The 18,852-nt window shown below is 36.1% G+C and overlaps 1 protein-coding gene across 16 annotated transcripts in view; it reads right to left on the bottom strand.

The window, feature by feature from the left end:
* YTHDF3 (YTH N6-methyladenosine RNA binding protein F3) overlaps nucleotides 1-18,421 on the bottom strand; it is a 50,640-nt gene extending 32,219 nt beyond the window's left edge. For 3 of the 16 annotated variants that reach the window (XR_002823352.1, XR_002823351.1, XM_023727772.1), the window contains exons 1-2: nucleotides 4,328-4,738; nucleotides 52-1,650 (exon numbers count right to left, since the gene is read on the bottom strand). Coding sequence is in view for 5 of the 16 variants with exons in the window: in XM_023727772.1 (XP_023583540.1) it covers nucleotides 52-1,650; nucleotides 4,328-4,723 (1,995 nt within the window). In the remaining 11 variants the exon portion in view is untranslated. Of the gene's footprint in view, nucleotides 1-51; nucleotides 1,651-4,327; nucleotides 4,739-11,614; nucleotides 11,701-14,042; nucleotides 15,773-17,555; nucleotides 17,581-18,044 lie in introns of those variants that run through there. The other 13 variants (XR_002823359.1, XM_004372562.3, XR_002823356.1 and 10 more) reach the window with 12 other exon arrangements.
* Between the last annotated feature and the right edge of the window lie 431 nt (nucleotides 18,422-18,852).

Genomic DNA, 18,852 nt, shown 5'->3' on the forward strand with positions numbered 1-18,852 from the left:
AGCCCACTCCCAGTAAAAAGACCCTACACACAAAAATCACTGTACTCTTACCCTACGCATGGCTTCCTCCTCTTCTTGACGCTTTTCATAATGTGCAAAGTCATCGAAGATTGAGGTGGTATGCTTGAAAGTAGCAATTATTTTAAGCACTTGCTTAGCTTTTTCTAGGGGTACCTCTTGCGTATCCCTTGAATTGGTAACTGGTTTGTTGTCATTATTTTCTAAACGAATATGCCGTAATTGGTTATTGGGAACATCTTTAACAAAGATCCATTTAACTTCAAATTTGCCCTTCCACTTATCCTGAGACCAGACACCAGCATATGCGTTATAGTCCACAACAGACTTCATCTCGGCCACTCCACAAAAATGTCCACTACCATTCACACTGAAGAGTAAATAGAGTGGCCCTTTCCCATTCAGGGAACGATAAGCTGCATCCAAACGCTTATTACCATGCTCAGTACTACACCAGATAGAGTACTTAATGGAACGATGTATATCATCTTCAGAATAGCTTTTGATTATAAACACACGTCCATTCTTCAGGTTCCAATCAAAGTCTTTGGGATTATAGTTGTTTATGGCCTTTAGCTTTTCCAGCACGGGATGCACTTCTACACTAGAAGGTGAAGCGCTGACAGGAACAACACCTAAACCAAAGTTTTCGTTGCCTGCTCCATTGCTCTGGTTGAAGCCTGCTCCCCTGTTACGAGGAGCTACCCAGCGATTCTGCAGCTGTTGCTGCTGGGGCTGCACTTGGTGAGGCTGGGCCTGTGGCTGAGGTCCTTGTTGCTGCTGTGGTTGTGGTGGCTGAGGCTGCTGTTGAGGCAGTTGGCTTTGCACCAATGGGGGTGGTTGTATTAATGGCTGAGGCTGCTGGATTATAGTCTGAGGAGGCAGAACTGGTTGGGTTGGTGGAGCCTTTACCACTGACCCCTTTTCATCCCAAGTTCCAATATTCATGTTGTGTTTTATAGGAGGTGGTGGCACAGCAGAACCCCCAATTCCCACATTGCCCTTGGGTTTAAGTTTCGGTTGAGGTTTGGCAGGCTTTCTGGCAATGGCAGCCCAGGAGGTTGGTTTAGGTGCTGCACTGCTTACTGGGGGCACACTATTGGTTGCAATGCTAGTCATACCAGTGCCGCTCAAGGCTGTACCTACAGTTTTTGTCACTGCAGCTGTCAGGTCACCACCAATTTTCAGTCCAGTCATACCTTGCTCAATACTGCTAATACCAGGCACCTTACTCAAAGTATCACTGCCAAATCCAGCCTGTCCATCAGTAATAGCTCTCCCAAGAGAACTAGGTGGATAGCCATAACTGCTACTATAAGCAGAACTTTGTGTTGATTGTCCCTGAGATCCACTTGTCCCCCATGTAGAGAAATCAGCATTACCAGGAAAAAAGTTAAATCCATGTTGACCAAGAAATGGAGGGGTATTTCCTAATGCCCCAGGTTGACTAAATACACCATCTGGTATATAATGATGTTCTCCATTACTCATTTGTCCATAGGTTGTCAGATATGGCATAGGTTGGTCTCCAGCCGTGGACCATGCTGCTTCACCAAGAGAATATGGAAATCCAATGGATGGAGCATAGTAGCTAGGCATATATGGATCTGACATTGGTGGATAGCTGTTATTCTGGAAAACAAAAGACTGCAATCAGTAGCGAAATGTCCTCTTAAGAGTAGGGGGAAGAAAAAGACATCTGAAAGATTAAAAACCAAATAGTTTTAAATAAATTAAAAAGATATATCTGTTCTAGATAAACAAAATTAAAATTTCAAATCCAATCTTATCAACAGAAAAATTAGATGATGAGAACTCATATTTTAAAACGCGTGCTACAAAATTACTTATAGGATTTTTTGAGGGGATGGGGTGGGGATTATTTCTGTTTTGAGAGCCAGCTCCTCTGGACACATTTAAAAATACTGTAATTTCTACAAAAAGCAGATTTATAGACTTCACAGGTACAAATTTATCATTTAGAGCCAGCTGTATTTTTAAACAACTGCTGTATTCAAAAATTAACATTCAAGAATAAAACCTAGAAACTACCAAATAATACAGGAACTACTAAATATAGTTTATCTATATGATAAAACCAGTTCAGCTATTAAATACTGTACTTTCATAAAGAAAAAAATAAAATGCGGAAGTGCTCACACTTGGGGGGAAAAAATCCAAGATTATGCCTATAGCATGACCCAAATTTGTTTTGTTTGTTCATTTTCAAAAACAAAATAAAACCTTTACCACACTTTCCTAATGGCAGAACAGATGCCCTTTTTTCTGTGTACTTTCCTCTATTTTTAAATTTTACACAATAAACCTGTTATGCTCCCGATCATAATCACTGCAATTAGATCAACTCTGATAGTAAGCAATATTAAATGGTCACTCATTTAGTGATCTGCCAAAAATCAAAGCACCAAATTTTATATATATATATAAATTCAGATTTATTACTTATCAATGTAAAAAATTAATATTTTAATAATTTCCTTTAAAAATGGGTTTCTTAAGCCAAATAATTACCTGATAATAGATTTTCAATCCTTGGTTTAAGCATGATTTTAAAGGCTTAGAGCTTCAAAATTTATACTTAAGCAAGGTGTAAAAATGAGGTAATATCCAGTCACAACAACTAGTATTTCCTTGCAAGGGTCAACACTACTTTGAAGACTTACTGTTCATCTCATTTATATGTGAATTATATGTAATTATTGGGACTATTCTGCAGCTGCTTTCCCATTCAAGAAAGTGTATCAATACAAATGTGTGCTAATAACATGATGGATACTGCCTTAAATTTATTCTAAATTATTTTTAAAAGCTTACCGTTGAAAATGGAAATGCTTTATTATAACTACAATTACTTTATTATTATTATGCTATGACACACCTTGAAACTGTTAACAAATGTCCACTGTCTATAAGAAAGCTAATTTAGTATCTTGTCTCTTGAGATGATTCTTGAAAAACCCAGAAAGCTAATAAAGTTTTATTAGGTATTTCTAGTAAACCTAGACTTAACTATCACCACAAAAAATAAAAATAAATAAAAAATTCTGACTTATTACTGTTTAAAGAAAAAAAAAGATTTTTCAAATACACTTGCTATTACATATATTTTACTAAATTTAAACCTGAAAATTGATGTTATTATTAACTAATTTAGTTCAACATATTCTTTAACTATATCAGATAATTATAAACTATATTTGAAAACACACTCAGAGAATGTTCACAATATTAATATGAAGGAAATTAAGAAGCACAAAAGTAGTGGCATCATTACAGTGATTAACACTGCTGACTGCTGTAATTAATTAAATACAACTACAAAGAGAAGATGAACCCTGGTGGTACAATGGTTAATCGCTCGGCTGCCAACGAGAGGTTGGCAGTTCAACCCACCAGCGGCTCCACAGAAGACCTGGTAATCTGCTCCCATAAAGAGTATATCAAAAACACAGCCTAAGACCCAGGACACCCTTTTAGCTCAGTAATAAAGTGACTCTTGAGGTTCCCCTTCATCCAAAGATCAGGGAGGCCCATAAAACAAAAGGAGACTAAACGGGCACACTAGCCCAGGGGAAAGGATGAGAAGGCAGGAGGGGACAGGAAAGCTGGTAATGGGGAACCTAAGATCAAGAAGAGGAGAGTGCTGACATGTCGTGAGGTTGGCAACCAATGTCACAAAACAGTATGTATATTAATTGTTTAATGAGAAGCTAGTTTGCTCTATAAACCTTCATTTAAAGTACATTAAACAAATAAATGAGAAAAATAAAAAATGAATACAGCCTACGAAACCCTATGGGGCAGTTCTACTCTGTTCTATAGGGTCCCTATGAGTTGGAATTAACTCAATGGCACACAACAACAACAAAGAGAAGTCTGCAAGAAGCTCAAAATTACTAACAATGGTTTTCAAAGAAAAAATATTTGACAAATAAGAGTAAACTTTACCAGGCACAAAGACATACACGTGTGTGTAATTCAATCACTAAAATACAGGCTAAAAATAAAAGTATTCACAGTGCTTCATACTGACAAGAAAGTCAATGTGATACAAAACTCTAAACAAAACCTTAATAAAAATAAACTAAACTTCGGCCAGTGTAAATAAAAAGATTTTTTAAAATTGCCTTTTTTAAAACAGAATTACTTTAAACACATCCTTTTCTTTTATTTTACAATTTTAACCAACACTTACATTGTGAAAAGCACTGTCATAAGATACTCATTAGAATTGAAAACCTACAGTTAAGTGAAAAAGACAACACAGGGAAGTGAATAAATTACACACGGGGGAAGAGTAGGAGGGCTGGGCTGAATATGGAGGTAATGAGTTTCTATGTTGTAATTTTGAATGTTGGCATTGATATCTGGCCTCAGTGAATCCTTGCCTGGATGTGGGATTGGAAAAGCAGACCAGGTAGAAAGTTTTTAAGTTCATTCTGCATAATAAAGTATTTCCAAAATTATACTCATAACTTAACAGTAAATATTTCACCATTACAAAAATGCTCAATTCTGCACAACAGTTACATATCAAGTTCCTATTTTGTCTACAGTCATAGTTCAGTTCCCACCCTTGCACTGCCATCGAGTCATTTCCGACGCATAGTGACCCTATAGGACAGAGCAGGACTGCCCCACAGTTTCCAAGGCTGTAAATCTTTATGGAAGTAGAATGCCACATCTTTCTCCTATGGAGCAGCTGATGGGTTCAAAGCTCCAACTGTCCCATAGTTTCCAAGGCTATAAATCTTTATGAGAGCAGACTGCCACATCTTTCTCCTGTGAAGCAGACAATGGGTTCAAATCACCAACCTTTTGGTCTGCAGCTTAGCACTTTAACCACTGCGCCACCAGGGCTACTAAGCTGAATTCAGGAGTTGGCAAATTAAAGAGCTAAAAAGTGAATATTTGAGGCTTTGTGGGCCACATCTGGTCTCTGTCACATATTCTTCTGTTTTTTTTTTTGGTATGTTTTTTTAACAACCATTTAAAAAGCTGCTAGTTCAAGGATCAAACAAAAACAGCATGAATTTATCAATCCCGGGTTTAATTCATTACCTAATCTAGGCTAATTCCTAGAAAGACAGAAAAGCCCCTAAACCTATTCTTCTAGATTAACAGGGAACAATTTTTTTTTGCAAATCCTTTACCTCTGCAGCTGAGACAGATGCAACTCCCCTTGAGTATGGTAACATCTATTAAATATCTTTATAATTATTCTTTATAAATCATTACTTTTGCTTTGTTGTTGTTGTCAGGTGCCCATCGAGTTAGCTTCGACTCACAGCAACGCTATGTGTAACAGAACAAAACACTGCCCTGCCTTTACTTTTATTAGTTCCTCCTAAATTAGTGATTTTGTCAAAATATAATAGTTTAAATTATAATAGTTTTTAAGTAGTTTACAAACTATTAAAATGTGCTCCAATGGCTTTTACTCCTAATAAACTTTTTTCAATCCTGGAAAAAATTGAAGAACACCAAAGACACAAGGAAAATATTAGCCCAAGAGACAGAAACAGGCACATAAACCAGTGACTCCATCAGCCTGAGACCAGAAGAACTAGATGGTGCCCAGCTATCACCAATGACGGCTCTGACACAGAACACAACAGAGTCCCTGAAGGAGCAGGAGAAAAGTGGGGTACAGAACTCAAATTCTAGTAAAAAAGACCAGACAATGATTTGAGTGAGACTGGAGGGACCCTGGAAGGCAAAGCCACTGGACTCTCTGTTAGCCCAAAACTAAAACCATTCCCGAGACCAACTCTTCAGACAAAGATTAGACTGGACTATGGAACATAAAATGATACTCATGAAGAGTGTGCTTCTTAGCTCAAGTAGATACATGAGACTCAATAGGCAGCTCCTGACCGGAGGTGAGATGAGAAGGCAGAGAGGGTCAGGAGCTGGTTGAATGGACACAGGAAATTTGGTGTCACATTATAGAGAGTGCAACCAGGATCACATAACAATGTATAAATTTTTTTATGAGAAACTAACTTGAATTGTAAACCTTCACTTAAAGCACAATTTAAAAAAAAAAAAAAAAAGGTGTCCCATTGGTTAGAATTACCCACTGAACAGTCAGCCAGCTTTGGCTAATAAAGTAGAGATGTACTGCTGCCCCTATCTGATTACAGAGATGTTCAAAGTGCTACTACTACCACCACGTCTCTGAGTGGTGCAAATGATTAATATGCTCGGCTGCTAACAAAAAGATTGGATATTTGAGGACACCCAGTGATGCCTCAGAAGAAAGGCCTCAATGATCTACTTCAGGAAAATCAGCATTCAAAACTCCATGGAACACAGTTCTGACACATGTGGGGGTGCAGTTAACAACTTGTAACTGAATAGAATCCTTGAGTATATTGTATACATGGCCTGTTTATCAAAAATGCTGTTTATTTCCCAATTCTTTCAGTAGTTCTAGCTGAATGTGATTATTTTTCCTTAGTTCTATGAAAGGCTTAGGTTTTGGTTCTAGTAGGTTTAGGTTATAGCAGGAAAAGAGTTGCAGGAAATTCTTTACTGTTTAAACGATAAGATCAACTCATGAATTAGGAGAGCTTCAATTTTAATTACAAACGTTTTAAACTATGTATCAATAAATTGAAGATAAATTTTTAGTTGCTAAGTGGGATATCAATTAGAGAAATGTACCTTGTTAGTTAAAAGTAACAAAATTTCTAGTTACTGATGATGGAAAATAGTAACTCAAAACTTACTTTTACCTCTTGCTCAAACCTGACTATAAAGATAGACGTAATCAAGTTAACAGTTAACTTCCAAGTAACACTTTAAAAGTCTATTCATAATCCAGAAATTGGTAATAATGAAATGTTACTGTTTTTTTTTTAAATATGCTACTACATTTAAACAAAGTGATGTGAAATGTTTGATATTTTCTCCATACTCAAACGAACTGGAAGGGGAAAAATAATAGTAGTTTATAAAATGAAAAGTGATATAATGATTACTAGATTTAATTAAATCTACTTGTCAGAGAAGATTCAAAGACTCTTTACCCAGAGCATAAGTTTAGAAACACAATCTGGAGAGGCCATCTAACATGGTGTTGAAGTAAAGCCATGCCATATCTAGGTCCAATCTCAGTCGAGATACCTATTAGCTATGTGAAACAGGCCAAATTATTTAACCTCTTAATTTCTTCCTCATCTATTAGAAGGAAACATATAGTGCCTAAGACATTTTATAGGGTCGCTATAAGTTAGAATCGACTCGACAGCAATGCATTTCTTTTGTTTTTTTTTTTTTGGTTTTACAACACATAAAGCGTATTCAGCAAATGACAGGCTTACTAATACAATTTGTCTCTTTAAAATGTAAATGAAACACCAAGTACCTGGTATAACTTCAAGCCTAGGCCAAATTTTCAGAGTATAAAGTCAAGGGGTGTGATGTAGTAGTCTCAAGGACATGGGTTCAATTTTTTACTCTCCTACATTCTGTCATTTATGTCGAGTCATTTAATTTCCATAGAACTGTTTCCTCATTGGTAAAATGGGGATAATACCTGCTGCTCTACTCAACTGTGAAGATTAAAAAAAAAACTTAGGTAATTGCAAAGTGCTAAATCAAAGTATAAAGACTTAGCCTTTTATTTATGTTTTTTATTTAAACATTAAAATATAAAAAAGATTAAAAGCTCTTCCTTAAAATTTCAAAATCATTTATAATTATTATCTCTTAGCGTTGTGATGTAGGTAAAATATCTCAAAAACAAAAAGTTGAGCAGTAAGAAAAAGTTCTACTGTTCTGACCTGAGGACATTATAATACAACTGAATTGTAACTGACTGCCTTTCAGCTATAACAACTTAATATGCATTTTTACTTCATTATGTATTAATCAAATTTCCAAGAAAGATCACTGCACAATGTTTTAAAAGTTCAATGAAAATGGTTAAGGCATTATTCACCAATAACAGCAAGCACTTCTGCATAAAGCAAAATGAAAACTGCTTTCCACTAAGAATCCAAGGTACTTGAAAATCCTGAACTGACTTCTGAATTAACAAAATGTAAATGATGTTCACTAGTTTTAATGTCTGCATGTATTTTTCTAATTTTAAAAATCATTGTACTTTTAAAAAGTATCGTCTGTACACATATAATCATAAGGACGTCTTAAGAAAAAAATGTTATACTCAATTAATCTGAATATTTAATCAATCGTAATTCTTCATTTCCTAAAACCATATAACCAAATCCATTCACTTAATAAATATTAATGATTGTCTACTATATGCCAGATACCATGCCAGTCACTTGAGAGAAAAAGAATAGGTCTCTGACCTGCAGCACTTCAATCCAGCGAGGAAGGCATATTTACCCTATAATGCCATAGGTGCTATGATCGAAGTAAAAAGCAAAGTAAATCCTCTAGTACAAAGCAGGGAGCAAATAACCAGGAATTCAGAAGACTTCACAGAGCAAGAGACCATATGTGTATATGTGAAAAACACATACATAAACACAAACATTCAGATCATGAAAGAAAATATTAAGAACATATTATATTTTCAAAAAAAAACTCTATTTCCCTGGATAAATTTGATGGGGAAAGTTGACAAAAGATGGAGTACAGAAGAGAGTGAAACTGTTTAAGGGCACTCTTATAGTAAACGCATCCACATCAGTAAGCTGTGGTAATTCTTTAACATGTCCTAGACACAACCAGACTTGAGTTTTAAGACTGCTGAGTTGGCAATATAGAATAACTAGTTAGGAAATCTTTGTAAATGGCAAAGATAATGAAAATCTGAACTAAGGGCAGTGATGGTAGGGATAGCAATGAATAAAATTCAAAATGTTGTATTTTTTTAATTCTCCATACCACTTTTTTGATAAACATGGCTAGAATTTTATTCTCCCAAATATACATGACAAGATCAAACTTTAGTTTTCTGATTTTTCCCTCAAATTTACATGTACAAATTACCTGGCATCTTTAACAACAGCAATTAAAATCTAAATTTTCACCTTTAACAACAGCAATTAAAATCTAAATTTTCAATCAACTTATTCTGAAGCACTAATTTTAAGACCTGAAGACTGACAGTTACTTTTAAAACTACTATGAAAATTACTCCCTACGAAATTTAGCACTATAAATCTGAAAAAAAATGCTGCCACAGCAGTACAAAGGCCAACAGTTTTAAAATATTCCCTGGGTTTGATCTGAGATAGATCTAAAATATACAAAACAATTTCAATCACTGGTCAAGAACATCTTTACTTTCAAAAGGCTCGTTTTTGTTATTTATAATTTTAAAATTAGGTAAAGGGATTTAATTTTAAAGATGTGCTACAAATTTAGTTGAAAAAATGTTTAATTAAACAATTATTTTAGCTAGGTCAGTATAAGGAACTTAAATACTTGTATAACTTTAAATCTGCATACAATTACTCAAGGTATTTCACCAATAAACCCAATTTTTAGCAATGTGCTGTGATAGCACTATTTTAAAGGTCAAAAAAAAATTTTAATTTCTACTTTAGCTAGGTAAATATAAGTAACTTTAATTTTTGTATAACTTATCTTAAAATTTTCCAAATATTACTTGATTTTTTTCCTCCAATAAACCCAGTTTTCAATAATCAGTGTTAATACTCTTTAAAAGGTAAATACGTATGTACCCTCATTATGGATAATTATTTTTAGAACTATAGAAAGATGACTGCTGAAAACCTACAACCATCTAGTTTACTTCAGCACTGGTAAGGAGAGAGATCGATTACCTTATTGGAATCAAACTTTAAAACTTCTCTTTAAATATCACATGAATTTGTTGATCCAAATATCACGAGTTAAAATAATGATTTAATTAATATAAAGTATAAAATCTTTGCATTTGAACATTCCATTAAAACAAGTATTTTATAGATGTTCTTGCCTCAGCATAAGGCAACTTTTATGATGCCATTCAAAAACCATTAGCGTTCACTAAGGTAAATGTCTATATCCTTAAAAAGGTTTTACAAATGAAATCTTATGCAGAATTCCAACATATGAAACAGAAAAGCAGCAGAAGCACGGCTCTGGTTCCAGCCCAGCAGGATCCAGGGCATCCTCCCCGACCTCCCCTAGCAGCCCGTGAAGCACCTCTGTGGAGTGCTAAAAACCACTCTTCTAAGTTCCTGTGACAAATAATGAAAAAGTATAAAATATCTGTTACCAAGTAAAACAAGTAAGAGGATTCTCTCAGGTAGCAACTGCCCAACGGTGTTCGACAGTTCACTAAAATTCCTTGAAAACAGAGTTCGAACAAATAAGTTAGAGGAGCTTCATACTATATCCTCTTCGAAATTCACTTTATGTTATAACATATAAACTACGAAACCAAGTAAAAAAACTGGCTTTAAATTTCACAACATATGATCTTCCCATACTTTCCCGTAATACATTCTCTCACAACCCCTAGATTTCATAAGTATCAAATGAATTTTTTCATTCTTTTAAGAATAACCAAGCTTTCATAGACTGCATCATCAATTTTTATTCTTTCCGGTTTATGAATTCCTTCCCAGTGTATTCTAGGAATGTAGTTCAGCAGACAGGAAGCAGTGGTTAAGGAGAAATGACCAACAGATGGATCAGATTGTACACAACCACACCTTTCTATAGTCCTAAAAACCATCCTACGTTCTACAAACTGAGAACTAGCTTTTACATTTTTCTCTACAATTATACAGTAATATTTGGTCCCTTGTTCTCTTAGAGTTTTAAAAAAATCTACATCCCAAAATGTCAAGACATCTTTTTTATCTTTTTTTAGCAAAACACAAGAAGTTTCATTGCAAAAAGCTCTCTCTAAAGAAACAGATTAATACAGAAAATTTATTTTTAAAATTTATTTCCAGTAGTAATATATTTTTATTAACAGAAATGAAGACTATATAGATATCGAAGACCATCAATTGTTTTTCAAGGACTAAATCTAAATCATTCCTATACACAAATCACAAGATTACATAATTGTGGAAAATTCAAACACAAAAGAGTGTCAAAAGCCACCAGTTACTCAATTTGATGAAATCCTCCATGGTCACAATATTGAATCAAGTGTTTACAAAGTCTTTAATTCTATTCCCAGAAGTTACCAAGTTAGAGTAAAACTTTCAATAATTTTCAATGAAATTAAAATTGGAATGCCTCATAAAAAGAAAACACTACATTTACCCCAAATTTTCAGGCACAAACTAGTGTTTCCCCTTACATGTCTGGGTAGTTAAACCTTGTAATTTGTTTTAGCTGTGAAGATACAGCAGTGACATTAAAAGATTAAATTCTCTCAACATTCCAGAAATAAATAAATAATAAAAGGTAATTTCACCTTCAAATCTTTATTTTATATTTCAGAATCAAGTTTTCAGCTATCTATAATGTCTCTTGGCCATAAATCTGCAACCGCTATTCACTACTATGCAAGCACACTATAAATATGTTATGGTTAGTCTTGCTCAATTACAATATCCATTTGACAAATAATTTAATACTAATAAAAGTTTAACTTCCTAAAATATGAGACTATAAGAAGACTTACCTGATTTGTCTGGCTACTTAAGTATGGCTCAAAATCATCATCATTTACAGCATCTTTTTGATGAATCGAACCGTTTTGTACTGAAACTAAAAAAACACGTTGGTATTAGATGTGTTGTAATTAACCCTTATGAAACTCACAGCACAATGTACCATTTTCAATACTTTTTAAACCAACTCAGAAAAAGTTATCCTGAGTTCTTTTCACATAAAAACCCTCTTATAGATAAACTTTATTTTGGATACAAATATTTATGTGCCACAAAATAACTTACAAGTCTTATGAGTACAAACCCAAAATTACGTAAATACAAATTATGTATATACTACTCGTTACCAAAAACATAAAACAAATACCCCAACTTCAACACTGCAGTAAGCAAAGTTTTATGAAAGTGTTGGAAAGGGTTTCCTAATGTTATATTTGAATCTAAAATAAATCAGTCAGTGCTGTAGAAATATGATTTCTGAATGTTCTCTTTCTTTTAATTTCTGTATTACTTACTTCAATCAAAGTAATATAGAATAACTATTTATCTATGTTGGTAACTGAAGTTATAGTAAATGTCTCCAGTTAAGAAATTAGCTAAAATTCACTTAAAATAGTATCATAATGAAAGAATACATTTATAATTATAAAAAATCTAAATAAAAAGGGCCTTAATTCTAAACCAAAAAATACTTCCGTATTAAAGTACAAATAAAATTAAGACATCAAAGATAACTCTTGTAACACATGAGAAAATCAGTCAGAGCATAATTTATAAGGTGAAATTTGTTTGGAGGCCATTTCCACAAATGCTCTACAAAGTTGTTATTCTCGATGCTGTGTCTCAGTGCTTTTGAGCATAGACTCCAGACATAAGAAGGTCCTAGGTTTGAATCCCAAGTCTACCACTCCATTAACTGACTTAACCTCTCTAACCCACTTACTACTTATCTGTTCAAGGAGATTATTAATACTAACTACCTCATCTCATCCAGGATTAAATAACAGTGCTTAATCATCTTGGATATTATTACATAAAATTACAAGATCCAAATAGGACTAGGAACAACTTGGACAGTAAAAACAGAGATGCTTTACTAAGCTAAAAGTTGATGTGATAGTACTGTCTGTGTAAATATACTATTCTATACTACTTCTGAAACACGAGATGAAAATAGTTGAATGTTTCTGATGAATGTTGACTAGTCTTTTTGCAAACAGTCTTTTAGAAACAATAAATCAATACCTGAAGATTTATTGCTTTAAAATACTCCATCACAAACTATTATGAATTAAGGTTGGAAACATTGGGTTTTAATTGGTGTTCCTCTATAATACCACAGTATTTTATTATTCCTAATTTTACCAATGAGTTGTGATCATCTAAAATGTAATTTTACGAGCTTACTGGCATGGGAGGAAAAATACGTGAAATCATGTAGTTCTCTGCCATCCACTGAGAAGCAGCGATTGTTCAAAGCAATGATGCTACTCTATGAAGCCTTCAAAGTGGATCTCTTATGATACTACATTGCCCCTCTGAGGCCACAAAAGCAACCTGAAGGTCAACTTGCTCGTGGCTCCCCTGGAGTGGTTTGACTGTATTGTTTGATGAAGACCACATCAGGGTTGAGCTAAATGTCCTCCCTAGAGTTTAAATATGTAACAACCACTAGAAATAAAAACAAAGAGGAGGGTGCCTTAGGTTATCTCTGGTGCCATTATAAGGCTGGGGCTAATCATTTCCATCCAAGGGATTCCGGACATACTTCTTGTCCTTTACCACTGGCTTTACTACTCCTTTATCAACTGTAGTCATGCATGGTCTACTACCTCTTACCAAGAAACGTGTCACTATTAGACGATTACACTAGTACCTATTGGTCAATATTTGAAACAGCTAATCATTTCAAAACTACGACTATCTCTGTATTCATTAGATTCTCAGAAACCTAATCCATACTGCTATTCTAGTCCAAAATCACTACTTAAAAAATTTAGTTGAGTATGTTATGCTGCCATTCTTACTCATTTCCTCCTGTTCTATCCTTTCTCTTCTTCTAAGAGGCTGAGACTGAGAACACTCTCATTCATTAAGAAAATAGTCTCCCATCATTTTTAAACGATCCATAAATATGTCTAAAAATGTCCTAAAATACTATTCAATGAGTAAGTCAATCTAAGGAAGAACATTTTATTAAAAGTACTTCACACATACTGACAAGCAATTTGCATTAAATTAGAATCCAAATAAAATGCTAGCCCTTCAGTTTCTGAAGCATACCTTTAATTAATTCAACTGTCATAGACTTTAGTTTTTGAACATGACTTAATGACAATCTAATATCTAGAAGACCGAAAGCCATTAAATAGCAATGAAATCCAAGCCAGTTCCATAGTCTGTAAAAGATCTTCAGGGAAAAAAGAACAGATGACTTACATGATTCTTCGCCTGTTTCCTCTGCTCTATGAAGCAGAGTCAAATCAAGATAGAACATGGGCCTTAGGAGCCAGGTGATTCTTTGCTCTGGTCCTGACTACATCAAGTTAGGAAAGTCAACAGATCTGTGCATCATGTTTTCCCACCTACAAAAACAGCGACAATACCATATACCCTCTATCTCCTTATACGAATGTTTTGAGGATTAATAATAAAAATGAAGCCTAAAATAATGACAGTAAAGTGCTTTGAAATAATTTCTGGGGTTGGGGAGTGGGGAGAGGATACAACAGAATATTGCCAAAATGCAAGGCAGTTTCCACTACTTTTCTGAAACATTAAAACTAGCCAAATTCAAGCTAATTCTTTTAATTTGTAGTTATGTAAAACGATGCACATATCCCTATATTAAAAGGTGAAGGGGCAAGAAGAGAGAAAAGATAAACTCTTTTCCATATATTTGCCTATTTATAAAGTTAAGGGATAGGGGAAAGCAAACAGCAAGGACTAAGACTACAGGGAGAATGGGATCTGACACTTCCATCCATGGTGTCCTCAGGAAAAGGAATAACACACTTTTATTCCAGCAAGCAAATTTTCCACTTCTTAATAAATAAGTAAAATTGACATAAAGCCAATACTAAATTATGCATCAAGAGATAAAAAAAATTATCCTTAAATTTCTACTATACCAACCTTGCAAAGGATAGAAAAAGGGGTTGATATTTAACAGAGGATCAATCTATAAATTAAAAAAGAATTCAAATTTATAAACAAGTAAACCTAGGATATTTTGATTACAATAGGGTTTTGCTTTCCAAAGAGATCCATATAGAATTCCTTTCAAATTATAGCTCCTTTAGTGCATTTAAGTCATTAATACATACAGAAAAACCCCTCAGCAGAAAATCAAAGACACTAAAGAAGCCAGGCGCTACGCTACTATTGCCAACTAAAGATAATTCAGAAAAAATAAAAGAATAAAAAATACAGCATCTCTAAAATTACATTAAATCAACTGAGAAGACTACACTTTGAAAAGTTTAATGACACCAACTTTCAGGGACACGTATTCTTCATAAAGCTTGGTAAGTTCTGAATTCAAGTTTACTACTCACACTCTTGGAATGTTTAAGGAAAATAACTTTGCTTTCTGCTAATAAAAGTAAACAGAATAATTATAAAACAATTTTACTTGGCTGAAAACCAAGTTAGCTACAGCAGAGTAGTTTTTCTCAAATACACACACAGCTACTTGTATTAATTTATTGGAGGTGCTGCCTTTGCTTTGTAATTCTCCCTGGAGGAGCATAAAAATACAAGTTATGTATATGTGTATCTATGCACTTGTAGCATCTATCATTTTAAAGCAATTTAAATGATCACCAATACTTTCAGGCCAGTAGAGCTTTTCCCTCATGCCGTAACTAAGGCAATGGACTCTTACTGTACCTTAAAAATACATGAAGTGAACGAGGTGAAAAAACTCCAGCAAATATAATGGCTACTAAAACAGGACTATACTAACTGTAGTTACAACAATCCTCATAACATACAATGGGATTTACAGTTAGAATTACTACTTTCATTTTACAGATACAGGGGAAATTCTGACCAAAAGGCGAAATGTATTCAAGCTCACTTGGCAAGTCAGTAGCCACAGGCAGTATTAGAACTCAGGTCTCCTGGGAATCCCAGTCCATCGTTCTATCCATGGATGAAATTATGAACTGAACAATAAGGGGGAAAGAAAGAAAATTTCTTGGAATAAAGAACTACCCAAATAAATATTTTGTGTGTCTAAGTACACCTAACAGAGGTGATACTGATGGATTAAAATTTTTTAAATAATCAAAAGATATTGATTTATTAATAGTCAATATGTAACGTAGTTTATAGATAATTTATATTACTGGGACATACATAAGTGAAATGACTACAACCTAAATCAAGTTTATAGTAACATAGTAGTGGCTTACAATGTTGTAGATGGTTTATTTTGTTTTGTCAAACAAGTTATTAAGTACTTCATAGAACTTGCTTACTTACCTTAGAGCAGGTAACACAAAACACTTAGCATTTCAAATAGCCTTGCAAAGTGCCACCTCCCCATAGATCTAGGATAAAATAATTTATGCTAGGCAATAATGACCACAAATTTCACATATCTCCAAGCCTATATACTTCCTAATGGCAGACCAGCAAAAAAGAAATTAATTATTCTTTTTAAATTTACAAATAAATTTTTAACTTATTTAAAAGAAATCAATAATATCCAGTTCTGAGGTTTATGCTTACAACACAGAAAATTCTGAAAATAAAACAAATTCTAAAAATTCAAACTTCCAAATGTTTACAGACTGCAAAAAAATACTTTATAGTCAATACAAAGCAATACATTTGTTACCTAATGCAATGTCATATATGTGGTATATATAAATTCTTATATAAATTGTGTAACATACCAAAAAGTTAACTTACAAAGCCTAACTTCTAAAAGGAACATACAGAGTACCTGACAAATTCTAAACTAACCAAATTTATAATAGCAAATAAAAACCCAAAGAATTTAAAGAATACCAGTAAGTCACTGAATTTACATCTAAAAGGCTACTGTGGATCTTATTTTCTAAGTAAAACTTTGCTACTAAAACAAAAACAGGAAGCGTAATTCTCTTCAGTGTAATTTCACACCCTGTTACAAAGGGTTACAAAATATGTAACTCACAGTAATGTTATTTAATTGGCACTGTCCAGGAAAGCAGTTACTGTTCTAGACTTACTAATGTCACATGATTAATGTCATGTTTCAGTCAGCTGACTGCACTGTTCCGTATTAACACAAAATACATTTATTTTTTAAAACGCTTTGCTTTCAAAGCATCTTTAACTAAAGAGTAAATCATATAATCCTTGCAGAAACCTCACAAATTATTTCCTTCTCAGGCCTTTCTAAAATACCAGATTGAGTCACACCTTGCAATCAGGATTATACAGCAAGATGACATACATGCCCGTTCAGTTTTGATTTCTCACATGTTGTTGCCTCATTGCAACTGACTTCAATAGACTCAGTGATCAACAGCATGACAACTTTTATTAATGTGACACGGACCACGACGTCGTGGGCTGCATGTTCCATTTAAAACAGAGAGATCAAAACAAATGTCCACTTTATGAACATACTTGTCTACATAAGTAGAAACTGTTGTAGCAGAAGTTACATAATACAGTAAACTGAAGAATTAGAGATATACCACTACATTCAAAATACCTCCTCAATTGAAATACAACTAAAAACTGTTTCTCGTATCACTTTAAAAGTAGCTTCAATGCAGGGAACTACTGAACTTTGCATAACATTTGGCTGCCTTTGCCACGATGAAAGGTGTTTCTCTACTTTAATCCTACATTTCAAAGGGTGGGGGGGCAAAACAAACAACAAAAACCTGACACAGTTTAAAAGTAACATCAAACCAACGTTGAGAAATAAGAAAAAATATCCAAACTCACCTTTATTTCCTTGCCCTTTAGGTCTCTGTGTAGCCAAACGAAAGATGTGGTAAAGAAAAGAAAAAAAGAAAAGAAAAACACTGTGTTAATCAAAGACACTACCAAAGACAAGTTATTTTCAACAACCCGCGTAGGAGTAAAACCCATCCCATCCTCCACGGCCACCGATTTCCCAACCACTCCTCCGTCTTCTACAGCTCGCCTGGTCTCAGCTCCCCCTCTCTCGCCCTCGGGATGCGTCCTAAGGCCCAGAGGAGAAATCCTTCCCCCACTCCATCGCGGCACCGCGCCCGCCCGCCCGCCCGCCTCGGCCGCAGGATCCGGGGCCAGGCGCACGCCCCGGCCCGGGAGGCAGGACCGCAGCAACTAGCGCCCGGGGCACCGTTATGGGGCCAGCAGCGGCGGCGACGGGGAGGAGCCGCAGCCCCACACGAGGGTGGAGCTCCGGGGCTCGGGCCTTCGCTGAGCCCGGGGCCTTTGCTCCCTCACCTGATCCACGCTAGTGGCTGACATTCTTCACCGCAACCTGAGAGCTGCTGCTGCTGCCGCTGCCGCCGCCGCCGCCGCCTGGGCCTCTCCCCGTGCACTCACAGCAGTTGGCTGCCGCCCTCAGCCGAGAGAGTGTTCCAGCCGCTGCCGCTGCCCGCTGACAAGCCACAAACAGGACTCGCACTCGGGAGTCGGCGGAAGAGGCCCGTCTTTTCCGTCTGCACGCTCCTCTTCTCCCTCTTGCTCTCCGCTTCTTGGGTCCACAATGGCGGACAGACTCCCTAGTCTCACTTCCGCTCTGAGTCGCCCTGACCTTCCGCTCTCCACTCTGACGTCCGCGCTCACCTCGCTCTTCCTCTCCCACCCTCCGGCCACCGACCTTGGCTCCGCCTCCGCATCGCCACGTCACCGAGATGGGACCCGCGCGGCCGAACCTGGGCGCATGCGTCAAAGGAGGTAGCGCGCATGTGCGGCTGTGAGCGCCAATTTACAGAGGTGCTGCGATGGATGCGTTGGATCCCGTACTGCTCGAATGCGACAGGGCGCGTACAGGACGGCTGCCGCGGGAAGGCCGGCCAGAGCCAGATTCTGTCGCACAGGATGAAGGCCAGCAGCCCACTGGAGATTGAGAAGTCTGGCTGAAGGCGCGGGGGCCGGCGGCGGAATGGATGGAGGCCGAGAGGAGCTCGCAGCGCGTCCGCTGCCCGGTGAGCGAGGAGCGGAGGAGCGTACCGAGGCCACGGAAGGCAGTGTGGGCGGCTGTGGTGAGTCAGCCGCCCTCGGGACTGGGTTGCTGGGCCGTCAGCAC

The sequence above is a fragment of the Trichechus manatus genome, unplaced genomic scaffold, assembly GCF_000243295.1.
Source record: "Trichechus manatus latirostris isolate Lorelei unplaced genomic scaffold, TriManLat1.0 scaffold00018, whole genome shotgun sequence".
Classification (NCBI taxonomy): domain Eukaryota; kingdom Metazoa; phylum Chordata; class Mammalia; order Sirenia; family Trichechidae; genus Trichechus; species Trichechus manatus.